The sequence below is a fragment of the Trachinotus anak genome, unplaced genomic scaffold (genome assembly GCF_046630095.1).
Source record: "Trachinotus anak isolate AG129_WGS33_773 ecotype Australia unplaced genomic scaffold, CSIRO_AGI_Tana_v1 ptg000008l, whole genome shotgun sequence".
In the NCBI taxonomy this organism is placed as follows: domain Eukaryota; kingdom Metazoa; phylum Chordata; class Actinopteri; order Carangiformes; family Carangidae; genus Trachinotus; species Trachinotus anak.
In genome coordinates, this window is record NW_027273859.1 from 25,058,838 (window position 1) to 25,080,875 (window position 22,038).

The following is a 22,038-nucleotide window of genomic DNA, read 5'->3' on the forward strand; positions in this document are numbered from 1 at the left end:
AAGACAGATGTCTAAACATATAAAGGGCACATTTTATTTCATGAAAATGGTTCTTACTTCGATTCTGAGATGACTGTAATGTTGATGGCTGTTGCTTTAGCGCCACAGTCCATCTTCTCATGGGACACTTCTATTAATGTCTTCAATTTAACAAAGCAGCGCACTGGGATCGTATTCTAGTCAAACAAACGGTGGACAACTTGGCTTGCAGTTTGCCTGACCTCACATTTGCACCTGACATCATAGAGGTTCAATTACAATCAACTTGGGGAACACTATATTCACTCTGGCATTTCCATTATCTCATCTATGTAAGAGAAAAGCATTAGAAGCCACAGTGGACAGTATACACACACACACACACACATACACACAGGCACACACCTGCATATAAATAGCCAGGAAATGGCTGGCAAAGCTATTCAACCGCCCACTGAACTTCACGATCTAATACTAATGCACCATGGAGAGAGTCCAACGTGAGCCTGTAGGAACAGTAGATTAGAAGGAACAATAAACCAAATATAAATCAGAAGTTGGATTAGTGCGATGTTGTTCTTATGAATGTCATGAAGTGTTGAGGAAAGGTCCAGTAAGTACGTCAGAACTGAAAAAAGACAGCATGTGGGGTCCGAGCTCAACACCAGACTGAAGAGCGAGATTATTTACTTCCACTTCCGAATTCTGAGCCGCACCACGCAGATGATCAGTAATGTGATATTCACTGTTGAAATGAGTCTCGCTAAGTCTCGGCTCAGACACGAGAGCTCTTGTCCTTTTCCTGAGGCTTTGTGCTCCTTTTTCTTTGCAGGGGAATAATGTGACATTTCCCTCTGCCCAGTTCTCCCTGTTTTCACTGGGGTATTTTATAGCAGGCTATAAAGATGAAATGTGGGGGCTGTTAGGGCTCTTTCTCCAGCACCACTGTGATGACCTCTCGACTAAATCACCACCGGAGAAAAAAAAGTCAGCGATGGGACGAGAAGCGAGTTCGTAATCCTCTGAGTCTCAACATCTGATACGTGCTTAGAGCCGTGTTTTAAAGTTAAGCATGTCGTGATTCCTGGCTTCGCATTATCCACCTGTGCCTCGGCCACAGCTCTCATTCTCATAAAACCACAAACTGGCCTCAGGTTCAGACACGTCAAAGCTGCCTTTTTTTTTTTTACCCCTCCTTCTTGATTTCAGTGTTTTGTCTAAGAATTACCACCAGAAATTACCATCTAAGAATTCTGGCCTGAAATGTTTGAAAGCATTTAAGCCTCAGCTGAAAAGACAAACGAGATGGGTTTGAGGGTTAAAGGGGGTTAAAGAAATATTGGAAACAGAATTTGAATTGCAAGATGCACTGCATGTAAATCCAGAGATTTGCAATCCAAATTGAGCAACAACGTCCCAAACAGTTCCCCACATGGCTGGGGAAAAAAAACAAAAAACATTGCACAAACCAACTTTCTGTGAATGAACAAATCGAGCATTACTCATCTTTCTCTGCAGCAGGATATTCATCTCCTCTGCAGGCACGTACATGCTAACAACATGTGCGCAAAGCAACACACACATACATGTGAGGGGCGCATGCACAAACACTTGACCTCGTGCAGACATGCCGTAAATGCCATCCCTCATCCTGTCACACTGAAGTGACCACTTTTGGTCCCCATTGCTCTGCTGATGGGTGATGATTTACAGGGAGGGTGGGTGTCTGAGAGTAGTTGTAGCTACGGCCCTGTGTGAGAGAAATCCCTCTGGCAGGAGGGAAACAAAGCGACGAGCGGACAGTGAGCCAGAGTAGCTGTGAACTGCGCCGGTGGCCGAAAAAACAGCCAAATCCCAACAATGAAGATGTCCACTTTGACTTGCTTGTTGGACAAAATACACTGCTAATGTGCAAGGAAAGCCTTCCTCAATCCTCTGTATGTATCCCACACATAAATCTGCTGAATTCCCATCCAGTTCAAGTAAAAACAAATCTGTCCAGTGCCACTTCAAAGCATTGCTGTGTTATGAATTTACAACTATGACTTAGAGAAATGTTTCAGAGGCTTTGGGCCGAGGAGGAGTATGGGGTGGGGGTGGGGGAGGGGGCTCTGTTACTTATGGCTTGGCGATCCGGGCCAAGCCACCGTTCTGGACGTCTCTGTGAATCTGAACTGACTCACGAAAGAGTGCAGCTCCTTGCATATACACGAGTTCGACAGTCGTGCATACATCGCTGACAGTCGCACTTGGGAGTGTGACTAACGCAGAAAAAGGGTTTTCTAGACACCCAAAGCCACTGTGTCTCTCCACATTCTCGGGATGAAGAATGGAGATTTGTTTACACAAACTCTCCAAGCGTGTTTGCGTCCTTGTGATGACAAGGCTAAACGCTCTGTTCGGGTACCACCAATAAAATATTCAGAGGCGGATGTCTGGGCAGGTCCCCCGTGCTCAAACCCTTTGAAAACGACAACGACCTGGTTCTAAATTATTCACAAAGTCAAATGCTTTGTCTAGGAAGTTCAAAGCTCTGACAAACATCAGTATCTTATGGATGGATGATTGGATGATTAAAGGTGCACATAAGTCATCATTACATTGCTCTGTGAGCCACTGTTAAGGGTTTTGCGATAAATCAGCTGAATCTCTACCACAAAAGGAGATTGCCTTACAATAAAAAAAAAAAAAAACAAGAGGGAAGAGTTGTTATTCTTCCAGGCAGCCAGAGCTAAAGCTTAGTTGAAATGCTGATACCCTGATATCTATATGTAATAAATGGAAATGGGCAGTCTTAAATGCTTATAGGAATCATATCACAGATAAACATAACTAATATTAAATACAACATGTGTATAAAATACTACACCTGACGATCTGTTTAAGTATTAATACTAACTAATACTAACTTTCTAAAACTCCCAATAGGGCAAATGTTTTTCCATTGGTCTCTGTCACTCCCTCAACCATTGAGCTCCATATGCTCCACTGTAATGTCGTCTCTACACAACTGCTGTTAAACGATGTATAACGAAGACTTCAAATAAAGCTTATTAGTCCTGTAATGTTCTCTTGAAAAGAAAGCGGAGTGCTGCTGATGAGTTGATTTATATAGTGTAGGACATTCACAGGCTTTCCACCATATGCAAATGTAATATATGTGTACATATATTTGTATGTAATTATTTGCACATGTGAAATATATGAACATATAAAATAAAAACATATATGCAAATATGACATAGGAACCTGAAATTGGTATAAGTACATAGAGATATATGTCTGGCCCATAAAAATATGTATATTTGTGTATGTAAGCTTATATTGTAGACATATGTTACATAAATATATATCCATCTCACAGCTTGTCAATATCTGTTGACATTATATAAAGTAAAGTCAAAAAGTCTGAGAGCACTTTCCCAGAATGAGAAGATAGACATGTTTAAAATTAATGATAAAAACATTTATTTTACATTTTATTTTGTTTGTTTTAATAAACTTGCATATATAAATATAATATATATCGTTAACATATATGTTCACAACATGTTAACCAAATAAAAATTCATCATATATATACACACATAATACATATACACACTCTACTACAGATATTTCATATAAATGTACATCTTCACATATTCAGAGGATGTATGTATGTAATAATAATATATCCCCTTATAGGTGACATATATATATATATATATATATATATATATATATATATATATATATATATATATATATATATATATATATATATATATATATATATATATATATATATATATATATATGAACATATATAGGAACATACAAAAAGCAAAAAGTTCCCAACCTAGGGGTCAAGACATGGTGAAGGAAAAGTTTGACATTTCAGGATGAACGCTTAAGTCTAAAAACAATAAATAACCATTTTATGGGGAGTTATAAAATGTGGCCTGACAAGTAATTTTACATCAAAACTTATTTCTTGATTTCACTTATGACCTAACGCCTAACCAACCTCTGGGTCTTAACTATATTATCTGACTTTAAAACTCAGGGAACAGCTGGTTTGTTCCCCGAGTTTTAAAGTCAGATAATATTTCTGAGATAATAAACTTCTTGCGTCATCATTTTTAAAAAATAAACCCTTCACATCTGTCACACTGTCAGTAAACTTCCAGATCAAGAAAAGGGACCCACCTGCAGTAGTTGTGGCTGCCCAAACCACCCTCTCCGTTGGGGTATTTGAGGGTGTTGTAAGGGTGCTGGAAGGTCTCATTCCAGAAGAGACAGGGTTTACCTCCACGCAGGCTGGTCTGGTTCTGGAAGCCCCTGTAGTCCTCTCCGTTGGCAGTGTAACACTCTGGAGACGGAGAGATGAAATGGAGAAAGAAAGAAAAATGAACTCTGGTGCTTGCTATAAGGGATTCGATGTCTGTGAAGATGGAAATCAAAAGCCTGGCGAGATCTTTTACACAGGCGTGTAAAAAGCAGCCACATATGTGACCTGCTTTATAGAGAATGTGGATTCTGTGAAATGCTCTTGTGCTATTAAAATGTTTTAATGTGTTTGGAATGATCATAGACGATAGGTTTGGAATAACTGTATTCTTTGTCCAGGGACACTTCATTTTAAGCTCTGCCTAAAAAGTGTTAAGTGTTAGAGTCAGATCAATCACAGTATTGTTTCAATTAATGTCGACACATGAGCTCAGGGGAGAAGAAAAAAAAGAGGCCCCACAGATATACAGCAAAAAAGCAAACATGGCTTGAATTTCCAGGAAGTGTATGACAACCATATGGCCAAGTCAGAGAGCGAGAGAGTGAGAAAGAGAGAGCGCTGGGTTCCCAAGGCAAAACAATGGCTGGTGGAAGGCTTTTCTTCCCCGAAAGAGGGAATTCAAATAAACAATGGCTGATGGGAGCATGATGAGCCATCACCGCTCATCGCACTGAGCCTCAGGGGGGCTCCTGTCAAGAGATTTTCAACAGCCACGACTGAATCCTTCTTTTGATGGCATTACAATGGAAAATATTAATTTATGATTTGACTGTTAGGATTACTCATTGCTCATTAGTCATAATTGCCATGACTGTTGAAAAAGCAGGACACCTCTTTAGTGTAACCAGTGGAGATTTAAAAAAACAAAAAAAAACAGGCTTACATTAACTTGTAAAAGAGGCTACAGCTTGAAGTTCTGATACATATGATATATATAAACTACATATTTCATCCTTAAAACGTGCCCACATTACAAATCCAACCGTGTATAAAAATGTCTAGCGACAGCACATGGAACTATTACAACAATCTCACCATCGCGCCTGTCAATCAAACGTTAATAAGATAAAAAACAATACTCGTTTGTTTGGCTCGTCTCCATGGGGTCTTGTTGCTATGTACGTGGTTAGCCAATGACCGGCCCCTTTCATCAAGTCAAGCTGTCTGGGCTGAGTATGAGCTAATGCATTGCAATACGACAGTCATTATACCCCTCAGTGAGCCAGCTGTGCTACAAGCCCCTTTCTCCTTTTCTCTCTTTTCCAAACTTCTCTCTCTCTCTTTCTTATCATCTCTCTCACCTTCCTCTACTCCTTTCTCCTCTGCTGCTTTTGCCTTTTTTTTGTCATCCTCTTTCAACTCACATACAAACAAACATGTCTTTGGGGATGGCTTAGCCTCTGAGTCTTGTAATGCAACTTCTGCAGTCTGTTGCTAGGTCCATCCTTAGATGCCAACCTCTAGAGGTCACTTCACAGGTCGAGTGAAGCTGGGCAACATCAATAATTCAGAGTAAAGATAAAACAGAAAAAGGGTTATTTTCTTATTTGTGGGATCAATATCAACACATCAATTAAAAAAAACCCGAACCCTTTATTAGAAGATGTTTAGACAGTGGATAAATGTAGACTTGTGGGACCTGAACAAAAAATTACATGTTGTGAAAGTTTCACATGTAAAGCAATTAGCTTTGCATACTTTCTACCGTGCACCATTCGCACGCAAACACGCATTCCATCCTCTTGCATCCACCACAAAAGCACTGCTAACACTTTCGTTTTAGCGTGAATCAGTGGCCCTGGGTGCTCTCAGTCTGTCAGCCAAAGTCGCGTTTAATTAAAGTTGTTTCGGCTGTTTTGTTCAGTCAGGCTTATCAAGCCATCCATCGTCTGGATGACAGGAGTTCAACAGCAGCGAGGAGACGCAGGGTGTCAGGTTGCTGCAATTATGATGCCACTCTATTGTCTGTAAATGACTCCCTTCTCTCTTAGCAAATTAATACTGCCTCGGCATGCAAGGATATCAGCCACCGGATCGTAAATCCACCTTAGAGGGGCTGAGGCAGAAGACGACTCCATCAAATTATAAAAACAGCTTAATGGTGGTACAGCAGGGGTCGTGTCCTTGCTACCCTAACATGAGGGAGCAATGAGAGGGGTGGAGGGAAGAAGTTATCGGCTGGCTGACACCCACCCAAATAATGCACATTTGGTGCAGATAATCCATAGAGCACAGTTTACCCTGTAAAAAACACTGGAGATACCAACATCAGAGCTGGCTACCCAGAAAGACTGTATTTGGATATGCATTGCATCATATGATATATACAGATTTGGGACGATAGGAATCATATGACGAATTTCAATGCATTTACATTTTTCTGGATGCCAGCAGCCGCGGCTACAGACAGAAAGAGAAGGAAACACTGGTATTGAGAGTTTGGCAGCCGCACAAGCGCAATCATGAGTCACTGCTCCCCAAAAGCAATCACGACTGTTGCTGCCCCAGTCAGAGAGGATAACATCAGGCAGGGACAGGGCAGCCGACTGCATCCCAAATGAGCTCACGTCCTTCAAATATCTCCTCCTCAAAAAGAGCGGGTATTAAAATGACTGAACTTGGCTGCATGCAGCGCTGCTCACAGCACTGTATCAAAACGAAAGAGCCAAATGACTTTGTAAATGTCTCCTCTCCTCCTTCAGGAAACTTTACTCTGGAGTTTCAGGATGAAGCAGAGCTTGCCTGCACACGGTCCGCTTGGAACAGCATGCCACTGGCAAGCGTCCCGCCCTGCTGCGGCCAAGTTAGCTTTCCAGGATGAGATGGTAAATATGGCAGCGTTTTGCCACCGAGAGGGAGAAGGAGGCGGGGGGGTTGCTCCATGTGGTTTTTAGGCACCATTTGCTTGTGGTGGGAATGGGAAGTAGCAGATCTGCAAGGACTCAGAGATAAGTGAGGCCATCGTAAAGATGAATGGACCATTTAAGAGCCCTGCGGACGGCCACACATGTATTACCCTGAAGAGCAAAGGCCAATTTTATGTTGGAACGTGTGAATATGGGCATTTTATCCTTGTCTGGGGAGAAATGAAGAGCTCATCTGCCGATTGGACCATCATCACTTCAGACCCACTCCCCTCCGAACATGCCCAGCCTCCACCTCACACCCCTTTTTCCCTGTCACCAAGCAACTGTTGCGCATTCGTCACATGGGCCTGCGCTTTCGTGTGGTTTCATCATAGACCGTGATGGGAAACAGAACCACCACCGCATGAAAGAGTGAGAGAAGGGGGGGAGGGAAGCCTCTTATAAAATACATGCAGATCTACAAATAGAAAAAGTCCGGGAAAGGAAAGAGGAGGACTCGCCCTTGACCAAGCCCTGCGCTCGCAGAATACTGCACCACCCCGGCAACAAGAGAGAGAGAGAGAAAGAAAAAAGAAAAACAGCCGAGGAGAGAGCTAATCGCCCTGTTATTATATTTGTTGGGATTTGTGGCTAATGACTTCCATATTGCAACTTCAAATGCACTTGATGCTCCGAGAAAAGGGGTGGGGGGGGGACACTTTGGTCATGTGATCGCAAGAACACAAACAAACAAGCTTACAAACAAATAGTCTCTCTGAAGCATGTTGCCAGGTCACACAAGAGCACTTATTTGTTGTGTTTGCTACGAGGGATGAAAAGCAGTGATAATTACAGACGACTGCTTCCTCGCAGAGGGCTGGCATAAAGACCTTCCTTCCATCTTTATTATACGCTTGGAGCTCTGGGGACTGCAAAACAGGCTTAGTGCATGAGCAATATTTCCACTATTATAATATGACACAATAAGTTCATGATGAGAAACATGCATGCACCGTATTATGCAAAAAAAAAAAAAAAGAAAATGTACAGGCACTAACACCGAGCTGCAAACTAAATATATACAAGGTTTCCGAGACCTTCCAAAATCTGCAAACAAAGATGGTGGACACTGCAGATTATTAATACACAGTTTGTTTCCCCTCCACAGCATCCTGGTAGCCATTACTGTTGTGCTCATTAATGTCAGTGTAGTAAGAATAGAGGCCAGGGCTGGGCCAAACCGGGCCAGATGTAGCGGGTTACAGAGTTCTTTTCTGATGGGGGTGGGGGGCACAGCTGGCTGCAACACAAGTCTGCCCCCCCCCCCCCCCCCCCCCCCCCCCCCCCTCCCCCAACAGCAACCATTTCCACATCAAAACCACATCAGACTTCAGAGGGTCGCAGGAAGACTGCTTTGCATTTATTATCCAGGTTTTACAGATAGTCACAGATTCAGTGAGGCTCTTTTAATCAAGTTGGAGATTGCCAAGGAGAAGTCAGTGACTTCTCAGAGGGAGGGGGGCATTTGGCAGTTAATGGACCACACCATGCCTACTTCTCTGATCTCTCCTCTCCTTTAAGAGGTTTTTTTTTTTTTTAAAGTGCCCTCATGCGAGAGGGTCAATGAAAGTGCAAAAAAAAAGCAATGTTGCCTCCCAACTGGTGAGAACAGACGCCTCTGACTAGTTAAATCTACGGACAATCACTTCTCAACAGGCTATTTACACTCCTCCTCTTCATTTCATGCATTTGTCATAGGTTATAGCCCCAGATAACCAGGCCATAAACCGAGACCTCATTCAGTCCTAAAATAGCCTCTATCACCACCATTCTTCCTGCAAAAACCCTCCGCTGCACCACCTCCTGAGTTCACTACCACAGTAGCCACAGACCCACAAGACTCCCTGCCAAAGTTGCTGGGTAGCACCTATAAAACATTGCCCCATCTCATTCTAGTGTGGCCCCTATTATTTAGCTCTGTAATGGAAAGAGTCTAATCTTCTGGAGCCAGCGGTGGGCTTTACACGCTGCCAAAAACCCTCTGTTTGAAGTTGCTTGTCACAAAAATGGAGAGCATAAAAGTTTTTTTTTTTTTTTCCAAGAGTTACTCTCTGGCCCTAAATTTAAGTGTTAGGTCTCAATTGATGTTGAAAAATCAATCAGCAAACAAATGCTGAAGCAGATAAAACATCCACCTTTGTAGGATTTCTCAAAGTGGCGGGGATGATATGTGATGAAACACAGCACCGACAGAACAAGAGTAGTTTTGGCTCTGTGAGTGGACAAGGATGGAGCGAGGTGGGATGATTTTGAGTTTTGCTTGGCAGACGTTCAGGGAGTGACTGATGGGCTGCAGACTCTAACGGTGACGTAAAGGATGTTCAGGGACTCGCTGAAATCCTGGGGGGAAAAAGCCACTGGCAAAATGTCGACATGAGGGACCTGACATGAGGGCGGATGGGGTGTCGTGTTCAATTACCTCCCCCTGGCACCTTCGTACGGTTTCTCCAAGTCATACTCAACAAACTGCCAAAGAAGAGGCCATATTTCCAAACGAGAGTAAAAAGCTTCTTCAACTCTGACGCTGTCTGTGTTTCTCATACTTTCTCACACGCTACAATCCTCTCACCTCTCCAAACAATAAGACGACAGGGGTTACAGGGTTAAACAAACAGAAGGGGAAATCTCCCGCATACTCAACACATGCCACTGAACCTGCACTAAACCAACTCAACACACCAGAGTAAACAAGACTTTTGCAGCCAAGAGAAAGCAGCGGCTGTAAGTGTGAGGGCCGGGAGGAAGGGAGTGGAGATAGAGAAGCCGAGATGGGTCGTAGGCACTTGGTTCAGAGCTTTCCAACGTGCACAATTAGCACATCTGAGATTGATCCATCTTCAATTAAAACAAAACTGCTAAATTAGAGCGGAGCATTGAGACTGCAGGCAGGACTGTGAAAGACAAGAGCGATGGCAGGGGAGGCAAAAATTAAGCCAAAAAGACAGAAGAGTGGAAAACAGAGTGAGTCAGGGTGGGACAAAGACTGTTTTTATGATCCCACACATTGTTAACCCAGGCTCTAATTATCGCCTTCTTGTGCATAGCACCGATGAAGCGAACACTTCGCTTATTTCACATTTCCCTTGTTATGGACGAGGTCAACAAAGCCCAGGTTTGTAAGATTAACAGCAGGCACAGAGCTGCGTCTCTACTGCCAGGTGTTCCAGTTTGAAGGTACAAATCTCATTCCAGAGGAGCTCTGTGGCGCAGCTGCGTGCTGGGGCCCTCTACCAGCAAACAAACAACCGGTGCAGGTCTTCAGAAACAGAAACAGAAAATATGTCTTGCTAATGCGTATCTTCTGTGAGGGAAATAACACATCCCCATATGGGCTCCTCATTGCATGCAGCCTTTGATAACCGGAGGATCTCCGGCTGGTGATGGGAGACATGATGGCTCACTGTTGCTAATGGCTGTGCAAGCCTCGTATGGGGGTGTTCAAAGCCTGCTCTCTTCCTTTTTGTTTAGCCTGTAAATGGATGGTAAAATGATCCGCCAGTCAACTCGCACTGTCAGATGCCCTGATAAACATAAGCAGTGACAAAACATGCATTAATCTGCGCTGCTACCCACATCATTCCAGCTCTTTTTTTTTTTTTTCTCCTTCTCCCCTTTCATACTCATACTTGCCCCCAGACGCAGTTACAGTAAGAACCAAAGGGAGCAATTTTCATCAGTAGAGCAGCCGCTGTATTTTAAGATGAATTCGATGTCGAGGGAAGGGAGGACACACACACACACACACACACACACACACACACACACTCTCATATAAACATGCACACAGGCTCCTTTGTTCCCTAAGTGGTGCGGCCAGTGTCATTGTGGTGATGCCATTCTCACCCACTCATCACTGTGCTGCAGATATCGCCCACCGAATGTGTGAGCTTACGTGTGTGTTTAAGCGCACATGTCTGTCAATGCCCTAACTCCTCTCCAGAGCAGTAATCAATTTGCGGTAACATTATGTAAGCTATGCGGCCAGCACGGCTTCGGCCCTGCCTCCTGTCCGCGCTCCTCGTGGGATGATTTCCACGTTTCAGGCTGCTCCAACGATAACATTAAGATTCAGGCGGCGACGGGCCTCAGATCCACACACGGGCCCTTCGCCCTGTCTGTAAAGCCACCTTGAGCTCACATGAGAGCCACATAGCAGCTCAGAGAAAGGTGAACCATGAAGAGAAGGAGAGAAGGGTTGTCGCTAAACACACCTGTTTTCGATCGTCCTGTTTGTGCTCAGGTTAGCTGGTATCTGAGGAATGTAAATTATACGTGGTTTGGTTTGGGCTGAAGCTCTGTCAGTGCTGTTGCAGGGGATTGTGTGCAACCATTACAGACCCCCCCTCCCCTTCCAACACACACACAAACACACCACCTCCTCTGTCTCTTCTTTTTCTCTCAGAGGTCCTGTGTGATTACAGGGTCCAGGGAAGATGAGGTCTGACTTGAATAAATAAAGGTCTTGGGACGAGGGGAGGGAGCGACCTGCCCTGCTAATACAAAAAAAAAAAAAAAAAAAAAGACACTGCAGCATGAGATCAAAAGCTCTCTGCTCTGTTTCCTGTTTATTCTTAACAGACATGATTATGATCTTTTTTTTTTTTTTTTTTAACAGTGAATCATAACAAGGCTCGAGGCAAGCAAAGCTGGAGCCATTGTGTGAAGCAGCAGAACAGCTTTCGCAGATTTGCAGATGGTAGTTTTTCGTTCTGTTTTGAGGGTTATGCACATCGCAGTATGTCAGTGGACTGCAAAGCCCTCGCACTCGAACTCTTTCCTCTAGCAGCTGTTGGTTTTCACAGAACTTCCGAACACTGTCAAACTTTCTTCTGAGAGGGCGACCCACTGCTGCTGCTGCTGCTGCTGTTTGGATGAGAGTTTTACATTCTGCCCTCCAGTTCTGATGAGTTATTTCCTATTCAGTATTTCCTGCCAGCGCTCAAATGCGACACGAAAATTCAATTTGGGGAACAAGTAAATCAGTGGCATTTCATCATGAAGGGGAAGGGCGAGTCCTCAACTGAGAGTGGACAGACAGGTGATTTTTTTTTCTTGTTTACAGCAGCTATATTATGTCTGATGTTTAATTAAACAGAGGAGTACAGAGGTAATAGGACCGACTCTTCTTGCCAACAAAACTTGTTTGACTTTGTCTCTTTTTGTCCTTCGAGTTTATATAAATGTTTATCCCACTTGCACAATTTTTGTGTTTACTGTGGTTTAGTCTTAGTAAATTATTTTCGCCATCAATTACTCTGCTGATTATTTCTTCAATTAATCTATTTTTTGATGCTATGAAATTGACCAAAAATAGTGAGAAATGCCAATCAAGTCTGGTCATGTCTTCAAATGTCTTGTCTTGTGTGACCAGCAGTCTAAAAAGATGCTGCAACTCGAGAACATCTGCTTAAAAAATGACTTGAATATTTTATTGCTGTGTGGACAGACAGACAAAACTTTAAAAAACTAAAAACTAAATTCGCCTTTATTGTCTAGATCTCTCTGGATATTCTCTCCAATCCGACCACTGAGGCCAAGGGTCACGTCAGCCTGGGAATCCTGAGCTTTATAGGCAGCTTTGAGGCCCCTTTTCAGCAATTGTTCCCCTCAGAAATGGAACAGCGTGGTTACTGGAAGTTGGGCTTAAGTTGATCAAATGTCTGAGTGAGGCTCGGAGCCATGTGTTGTGATTAAACTGGATGGACAGAGAGGTGGTCAAAACCCAAGGGACAGTTATACATGTAAGTTCTGAGGTTTCAGTAACTTTTACTTCTTGCTTGCTGGCAGTGGCTGATTAACACACCCCATGTGTGGAGCGCAAACACGCACCCATCTGCATCCAATGAATCTCAAGCGTGCTCATCTGGAGAGAGTGGCAGACATCAGAAAAAAGGCCCTAGCATTGGAGGCTTGGTTTGTTGCCTCAGCATTCCTTGGTATGTTTAGTTTTTTTCTTTTCTTTTTTACACTTTAAATCCATGTATATCATGGAGAAAATCTTGTCTGCATCAAGACACTTTTCCAGTAATCTCCTGCCACACTGGGTCATGTGAGTGCACGTTCACATCGGTTTGTGTATTGTAACATGTTTAAATCTTTCTATCTTGCCTGAGCGACCTGGTCAGAGCACTAAAAGAACACACATTTCAACCGCATCGACTAAAAGATCGTCAGATAAACTGCAACAGAGCGCACTTCCATGGACACAACAGGCTGCTACAGAGGGGACCACGGCGTTCAACATTCAGACCCCCTTTTAACCAGCTACGTCTCCAGTTCCTGATCTTGACGGTGAAAGCGATCCTTTTTCACTGTGGTTTGTGCGGCTGTGGGAAGAGCAGCGGTGCTGGGAACCAGATGGCTCTGGTAAAAAGACAAGGGGCATCCCACTGGCCTCCCTGAGAAGGGGATCCATTACGGAGGATCTATTGAGGGCCAGCAGATTCTGTTTCACGGCATCGGCCGAGTGTGACCACACCTCTAGCGGTGCTGGTCAAGGGCTGGTGCCACATAGGCTGCTGCAGACCCAGCCTGTTTTGTGTTCACCTTGGGGAGCTGTATTCACCTTGGATACAGGATAGACAACTAAATCAGGGCCTCTTGGTGACTTGGGTTTCATCCCCTCAGTTCAAGCCTCTTTCAAAGGGCCTTGCAATGCAACAGGATATCACTGGCTGCTCGCATTGAGGGACAAAGGTTTTTTTGTGAAACCAGTTGACTGAGATGTTCCTGTGCACTTGTAAAGTAGGGTCTATGAACTGTTTAAGCACGATTAACTGTCCCGGAGGGTTCGCAGCTTGAGTTAATGGATGTTTATCTAAATATTCTTTCAAAAATGACCACACCGAAACATGTCGATCAACCTCCATTCAGCGCTCTCTGGTCTGTAGCCCATGTCACTGTCACGGTATCTTAGCTCTGTCCGCTGGCTTTGTTCCTCTGTTTGCTGTCCACTTAGCCACGCCTGCTCCCCTTCACTTGGTCAAATGTTTGCTCTGTCCACTTAGCCATGTCCACTTGCTTGTCTTTGTCAAATCAGTCCTGTCTGTAGGCGTTTCCTGCAAGGAGGAAAGGCGACAATTTGCCTCTTCGGCCACAAGCTGCTGCAGCTGGACACAAACCAGACCCCGGGGCTCAGCAGCAAAATTACTCTCCATTTATTTAAAGTGGTTGCCATTACTCTACCGCAGTGGCGCACAGACCTCAGTGGCCCTGGCCCAACCATAACTGCAGTATAAAAAGAACTAAAGTTCGCCGGACAGGTCATGTCTCACACAGTAGCAATTCAATATCCTCCCGTTATGTTGTTGGTTACGCTTCTCAAAACTCAGAATTGCATGTGACACCACAAAAATACATGGTTGCTTTGAAACCGAGCCCGTGGAGATTTTTTTGCAAAAACACCCCAACCAATCAGTGGGGAGATGTTTGGAACATGTTACATGTTTGAATCAAAGAAAGAATAACAGCTAATTTACCTCAATCATACTATGTCAAAAGCTTTATTAATAGCATGTTGAGAAAGAGAAATACAGAGACAGGAAGCCAGACTGGCTCTGGGCTTGCACCAAAACAAATCAGGCTGAAGTCTAATCATTTTTTCCTGCTCTCCTTGAAATGCAGAAACAATACACCAGCCAAAGAGTGCTGTTAGGGAATAGCAAAGCTGCACTTCCTTTTATCAACAGGCCCAGAGCTGATAACACTCTGTTTTGATTTCACATCATTATATAAATCCAGCGTTGAGGCATAAAGCTATGCTTTGTGTAACATTTTCATGCCACTTCCCCCCTTAGGCCTTGAAAATGCCTTTAAAATTCCATTCTCTGTGAATTAAATTGAGCTCCGATAATGAAAACAATTGTTTGTTTGAGAGTTAATAGAATTCATGGAAGAACATGAGGTTCTATGGTATTCCATTACTGTTCTCCGAGTATTTGATTTACCCCTTTGCCCTGCAGTGTGTTCCAGCTGATGGGCTCTGACTGCTGCAGAAAGTGCCAGAATGTCATTGTCACTGACTGGAGTGTGTCTCCTCATGCATACGCAAATGTCAAGGTACACGAACAGACCGGGGAACACAGCTCACGCATATCATTATTAAACATGTGCAAAAGGAGGGAAAGGGAAGACGGGGGCAAATCTTGAAAGAGAAGAAGGAAGAAAACTTGGAGAACAATCTAGATGAAAAATAAGCTGTGAAAGAATAAGTAAAGATATTAAATTGCTTTGCAGAGCTGCATCCAAAACCAACATGTCACAGTTCATTCAGAAGTATCCTCTGACTGGTCTTGACTGACCCTTTGAGCAACAAAACCTCACAAACCACTATTCTGGCCACATGAGTGTACTCTCCTACCTAAACATTGTTTATCTCTTTCAAAGCTGACAGTTGTGTACAGCCAGCAGTGGCTTGACAGCTTAATTCCATGTTGTCTTACAGGACCGCCTCCGTAGATCAGGGACCAGAGTGACACACTCAACCTTGCGCCACTTTGTTTGGGGACGCCCCTTTCCCCTGCCGCTCTGCGCTTTACATGACTATCGCATCCGTCATGCCCTGTCACTTTTAAAGGGGGCTACCCATGCACCGCCATCGCCATCACAGATCCCGACACTGGAACTGGCCCGGCTGCTTTGCATGCCGGGTCGCCCGACCAACCGACCGAGCAGGTGGTGATTTGCACAAGGTGAGAGAAAAATGAAAGAGTTGCAGTCAGCAACGGAAGTTTAAAAAGAGAAATGGAAGGAGCGGGGAATGACACACAGAGAGGTACTTTGATCAAACAATTGTAAGCCTTTGAACACGACAGGACGAGAATCACAGTGGCATGATAATAAGCATGATTGTGTTTATAATAACTAGGTCTGTTTCTCCATCTTAGCGGTTGGTGGTTTTATGGGCGGTCCAGCCCCTTGGCATGGAAGAACAAGGGCGTTGCCCGCAACTTGACCTTTGCAGGGCACCACCCAGAGGTCAACAGGAAGTAAATGGGAAGCATGCTGACACAGAGGGACACATTTCTGACCTGGAGCTCTTTTTTTTCTCTTCTCTTGTTACCTACTGTGAGCCAGATTCAACTTATGTTCAGTAAATGAGGGAATTCTTCAAAACTTTGGCCTGTCGTCACAAGTCAAGACATGCTGAGTATCATGAATGTTGGGATATGCAAAAAGGATAATGCTCTGCTCTATTTTCTTCCATTTCAGGCTTTCTGCTCTTCATGTCTGGCTTCTCAATGAGTGCATCTCTCTTTGTCTTTGCATTATCAGCTGTGGCTTAGCTTTTTGTCTACCATATTGTCACTAAAGTACCATACAAATGTACAACAATCTAGAGTGCCGCAGGGATGACGTATTTTCGTAGGCTAACCCAGATGTTAGCATCACACTCGCTGCCTTGACAAAAAGCCTATGGGATTTTTACATAGGCTTTTGGATTAATGCAGAAAATAATCTCTGTAACAAACAAAAGTTTATGATACTTACACTTTTTGTTCAGCAGGATAAACTTAACAACCAACACCACTTTTATGATTTTTGAAGTGTAAATACAATCGCCAGAAGTCCAACACCAGTCATCACTAAACTTCCAACTTGTAGTCTGATTTAGCTCTTACCTCTTCTGAAAAAGCCGTTCCTATTACAAAGTTAATAACAGTTTTCAAAAGGGGGTGTACGAACACAACAGAGCTGTAAAGGTGGACTGGTGAGCAGATTGTTTTCGTGTTTGGCCTGATGACATTTAACGTCCCCAGCAACCTCTGTAGTCTCACTAAGCCACTTGTTAGCAACAAGCAGGTAAAAGCTTAAAGAGATTGCGACTGGGGTATTTCTGATGTATTTTATGTCATAGACTAAAACATGAAAATGTCTTGAGCTTGTGTTAACCACAGACTTTATTTCAGCCATCCAGCCAAACACCCAATTAAAAAAACCCATAGACTTCAGGACGAGGAAACCCGAAGTGCTAAAGCGCTAACTAATTTTTAGGGCTCATTCCTGCGGCACTCTATTTGGGTGATGCTCAGAGGAAGAGCCTCTTCCTATCCTGTTATTATTCTCAGTTTTTCCATGTTTGGAGGGAGCATTTTATGTGACATTTATTGGAAGGCTGCAACTAACTTTTCTTTATTTTGTCCAACCAACGGTCCTAAAGCCAATGATACAATTTTTATTCCATCATTTTTAAGAGGTAACACTTTAACAGCTAACACTGTGAGCTTGCTGCCTACTTGAGCGCATGTGTTTCTCCCTCAGTGAGGAGATGTAAGAGAAATCTAGCATCTCTCCACTATAACGCCATAACCTGGTCTATTGTCAGCCACTTCACACTCCCAGTGCCAGTTGAAGTCGACATGCGTGGTTGGTTTTTGTCAGCGTGTTCTGTTGTCTTGCTAAACTTAACGTCCTCTGGCATTCCACTGAAGATTTATGAGGGCTCCATATGGGCTGGTGTGCACCTGATTATGCGCAAACACAACACAAGGAGGAGACGGGCTGACTGGGTTCACTGTGAAGACAACCAGGAGATACTGACTGAACCAACAGGGAATCTACAGGACCTTTAAAGAAGTTTTTTAAAGAAGTATTAAGGGAGATTTGTTCATTTATCAGTTTGAACATTATTCGAATGAGTGATGAGGGAGCAGATAGTAAAAGCAACCATGTGTCTCCAGTAGATTTCGTTCTGTCCTGTGATTGATGCAAACACTTTTGAGTGTCCTTGAGTGAAAGGCAAGGGACTCACTGTTTCCCAAAAGTCATAAATAAAAGTACAGTGCCTTTAAAAGTTGTTTAGCCAGAGTATAATCCATTCATGCAAAATGTTTTGTTGTGATTGGCTGAGGTATGAAGGTGCTGGACAAAGCTCATCCCACTACAAAGGTAATATTTGTCACAGGAGGTCCTCAAAGCATCAATTTTAAAAACCTCAGCAGCAGCTTCTCTTACATGATAAATAGGTGATGTTAGTCATGAAAACCCTCAGACCTATCCACATCTTGTGAACAGTTTTTCTCTCCATGCTGGGAGCGTAGGCCACAGTTAAAAAAAAAAAAAAAAAAAAGGCCTCTGAATGATCTCGATTAACCATTTTATTTCAGTCATTTTCTTGCATTACAATGCTGCTGTTCACGTTAGATCACGTTCACACAACACACTGTCTATTTCAGTGGCTGAAAGATATGCAAGTCAAGTCTGATGCGCTATATGTAAGTTTTCTCTGCGTGGTTTCTTGCTGGTTTATTGCCAAGAGCTTCAGACATGTTGCATTCACAAGACAGAAGGTTATAACATCTGAGCAGCGCTACTTCTTCAGGGCAGCCTGGATGCTACAGCAACTTTGGTGTTACTTTCCACTGCTGGAGACAGCTCTTGGTGAGTAAGAGGAATGAAGTTTGACGCTGAATTCACAACATTTCTTCTAGGCTGGTAAGTAAACAGCTGTTAATGTTAACGTTGGCTATGTCGCATTCACAAAAACTTACATATAGCACCTTTAAGAAAAATACATACACAACTTTTAGAAGATGAGGTATTATTTTCACCAATCAGCAGCTACTTTGCCTGCTTTCATAGACGTGGACACTGTGAGACTGGACAGTAAAGGGGGTGAATACATTGTGTCTCACTTTAAAAAAAAAAAAGACTCCTGTACAAGCAACCCGTAGCACTAAAAACACACAAACAAAACAATATGTGTAAATGTCTCGCACTTAAATTACCAAAATTATGGCCTTGCTAATAGTCACCTGTCACTCAACACAGTGTGTTGAACCTGTACGCACAATGAGCTCCTGAGGGCATGTAAATGATTTTGGCATCTATGTATTAGCTAAAACATTATATGAAGAACAAAGCAATCTTTAAGGAGTATTAACTGACTGTGGGCAATGGAACTAGCTGTAAACACAACACTGACATTTTATGACCTTTTAAGTTGATATGGTGAGTATGTTAGCAAGCCGTTTGTCTGCTGGCTTGGTCTCCGACACCTCTCGGGGGAAATATCAGTCTCTTTAGCTGCTAAATGCTCATCAGTGTTCAGTTTATTAATAACTTTGTCTGCTGTTTGGTGCTGCACAGGTAGCTGCTGCCTGCTGAGGCTGAAACAACCTCATAATCCATTGTTAATACTGAATATTGATTAGTGCATCTTGGTGCCTCTTACCCTAAGGTCCACTTACCACCCTTTTCCCCTCATTCCAGCAGATGAACCTTCAGGCTCAAAGCTACAACATGCAAGTTCAGAAAATCAAGCTAGCGCTAGCATGAAACAGCTACATCCTCTGCATGTACGCTGTCTCGGCTAAGGCAGAAACCGGGAGCTTGCTAGCCTGTCAGTCAGCTGCAGCGATGTCTTCCAGCAGCTAATATTAGCTTGAAGTTAGCGGAGTAGTAAAACATAAGCACACCCATGTATTGATTGACAGTTGTGAGCGCCCTCGTCTGACTTTGGCCCTCTCTGATTGGTTAAAACAAAAGCAAGGGACGTTCAAAATCTTTAGAAGTGAGTATCTCTGCACTGCTGCCACGATGTTCAATGTGTCTGGGTCACAGAAGCCTTTGACAGCATCTGTACACATTAAGATGTTTCAGAGCATATTTCAACCAAAAATGTAAAAAAAAAAAAAAAAAGATACATAGTTACAAGTTGCATTAATATAGGAAGGCTTTTTATAAGCAGGTTGATTTTTGTTTACAAATACTCCTTGTTCAGTACCTCTTGTTATGTTCACAAAGGTGACTGGTCACCCACCCACTCAATATTTACTTTATAATTAAAAAAGTCTGTATCAAAAGCCTCAAATTAAGCATTAACCTAAACCCAGGATGAAGTCATGACCAAAGTTAATCTCCTTTGTAAGAATGTCCTCACTCCGAAAATCTGAAACTCCCACTGGTTCCTTCAGTCACATCCTTTACAGTTACTTAGACATGAATCTCACAGAGCAAACACACACACACACACACACACTAACCCAGTGGTTTGTCTGAACTTGTGTCTGCTACACAGAAGCTCACCAAGGGAGGAAAGGTTTCCATCTCCATCTCTGAACCGGAAAAGCGGGGGGGACCACAGAGCCCACATCTGAGACCCAGACCCCATGCACCCTCTTCCCATAATGCCCTCTGACACTCCCCACAATCAGCACAGAGGGTTTACCCGCACACCAAAAGCCCTTATGTTAAACTCTTTAAGAAACCCGCTGTCTCTCCTCAAACCAACACTCCATCGCGATCACCTCTGCCAGCACAAGCTCGTGTTTCTTCAAACGGCCGAAGATGGTCTGTTATTATCTTCCCAGGCAGATGAGTATCTCTCCCTCTCTCTCTCTCTCTCACACACACACACACACACACACACACACACACACACATACTCTCTCTCTCACACACACGTTTACTCTTACAAAGAACCCTCTGTCTCAGGGGTTACAAAGGCTGATGGAACCCAATCATAAACTGTACTGTATGGACTGCGTTTACAAGTTGAGAGTGGATCAAGTTGAGGCTGATATGGTGACAGGGGAAGATGGGGGGGGGTGGGGGTGGGGGGTGGGGGTGGGGGGGGGGGGGGGGGTTGAGATAGATGGATGCGAGACCTCTTGGTTTGACACTTGACGTGGCGAAGTTTATAGAGACTCCAGATGGTTACAGCTGCCTCACATCTGAACTTTACTCAAACACACACATGTAGTGCTGAAATTATTAGCCGATAAAATCTGCTGAGTGAGAGAAAATGAACCGTCTGCTTTAAAAGTGAATATGTAAAGACATCTGTTGTATTCAGCTCCCTAAATACAAGAGTTTGCTGCTTTTTGTTTTATATCATTTTACACTGGACATGTTTGGGTTTTGAACTGTTGGTCGGTGAAAACAAGCAATGAGAAGATGTTCCCTCAGACTCTGGCCACCAGTAAAGTTGTTCAAATACGGATACTTTTATGGGGAATGCTTCTAATACTGCCTAAAATACTATATTGGGTATCAGCAACTTCAGAAGGCTATGCACCGATCTGGTACCTAATAACTTATTTCATATTAAGACAAAACAGCAGTTTTCCCGGAAATGAATTCTTCTTCACTGCTCTGAAACTGCAGCCTACACAGGAAGTTGCACTGTGCAGCCATCGGTAACAACTTCTGCTCTATATTAACTAACATTAGCCGTTAGCAAAACCTCAGCAGTTTGCAAGGCTTTAATTTCTAGTGTTAGGATTGGTGTGGGATTTTTTTTTGATGACAGTCACATTAGATAATAAACAAAATCTTTTCTGGCATTCATGTTTTACAAACAGTTTCACCTGAGTCATGGTATGAAACAAAAGCAATCATATCACCCACAGGGTTAGTGGTATATAGTGGTTAATGGTCATAATTGGCTGATACACAAGTTCAGGTGCTGGAATTGCTACCGGGATATTTTAATAGACGTGTTAATCGGTGCATCTTTAAAAAATCCATAGAATCAACTCTGAACCTCTGATTTACGGCCACCATAGCTGGAGGTCCAGAAAAAAGTTAAATTTACATCTACATTTCCATGAAAACTGCAAAAACTCAATTTGCTGATGAAGAAAAGTTCCAGATGACCTACTAAATAGACCTTGTGGTCAGGTAGTTTTGTCAGTTGCCATTTCCACAGACAAGATCAGTGCAAACTTGGACAGATTACAGTAACTGCAAGAGAAAATAACAGTTAGCTGCAGCCCTACACACATGCAGGTAGGTCCAGAGGCAGGAATATCCACACAAAACTGCACAAAAACCTGGACTTGCACACGTGGGAATGTTGAAAAGCGTCTGGCATCTTTCCCCTTGCTACAGGTGAGCGCATACATGCACAGCCACACAGTCAATGCTGACTTGACGTTA

At 43.3% G+C, this 22,038-nt stretch overlaps 1 protein-coding gene across 3 annotated transcripts in view; it reads right to left on the reverse strand.

Moving 5' to 3' along the window:
* kremen1 (kringle containing transmembrane protein 1) overlaps window positions 1-22,038 on the reverse strand; it is a 60,781-nt gene that overhangs the window by 32,961 nt on the left and 5,782 nt on the right. For all 3 annotated transcript variants that reach the window (XM_071483739.1, XM_071483740.1, XM_071483738.1), the window contains exon 2: window positions 4,171-4,333. In XM_071483739.1, coding sequence (XP_071339840.1) covers window positions 4,171-4,333 — 163 coding nt within the window. The remainder of the gene's footprint in view (window positions 1-4,170; window positions 4,334-22,038) is intronic.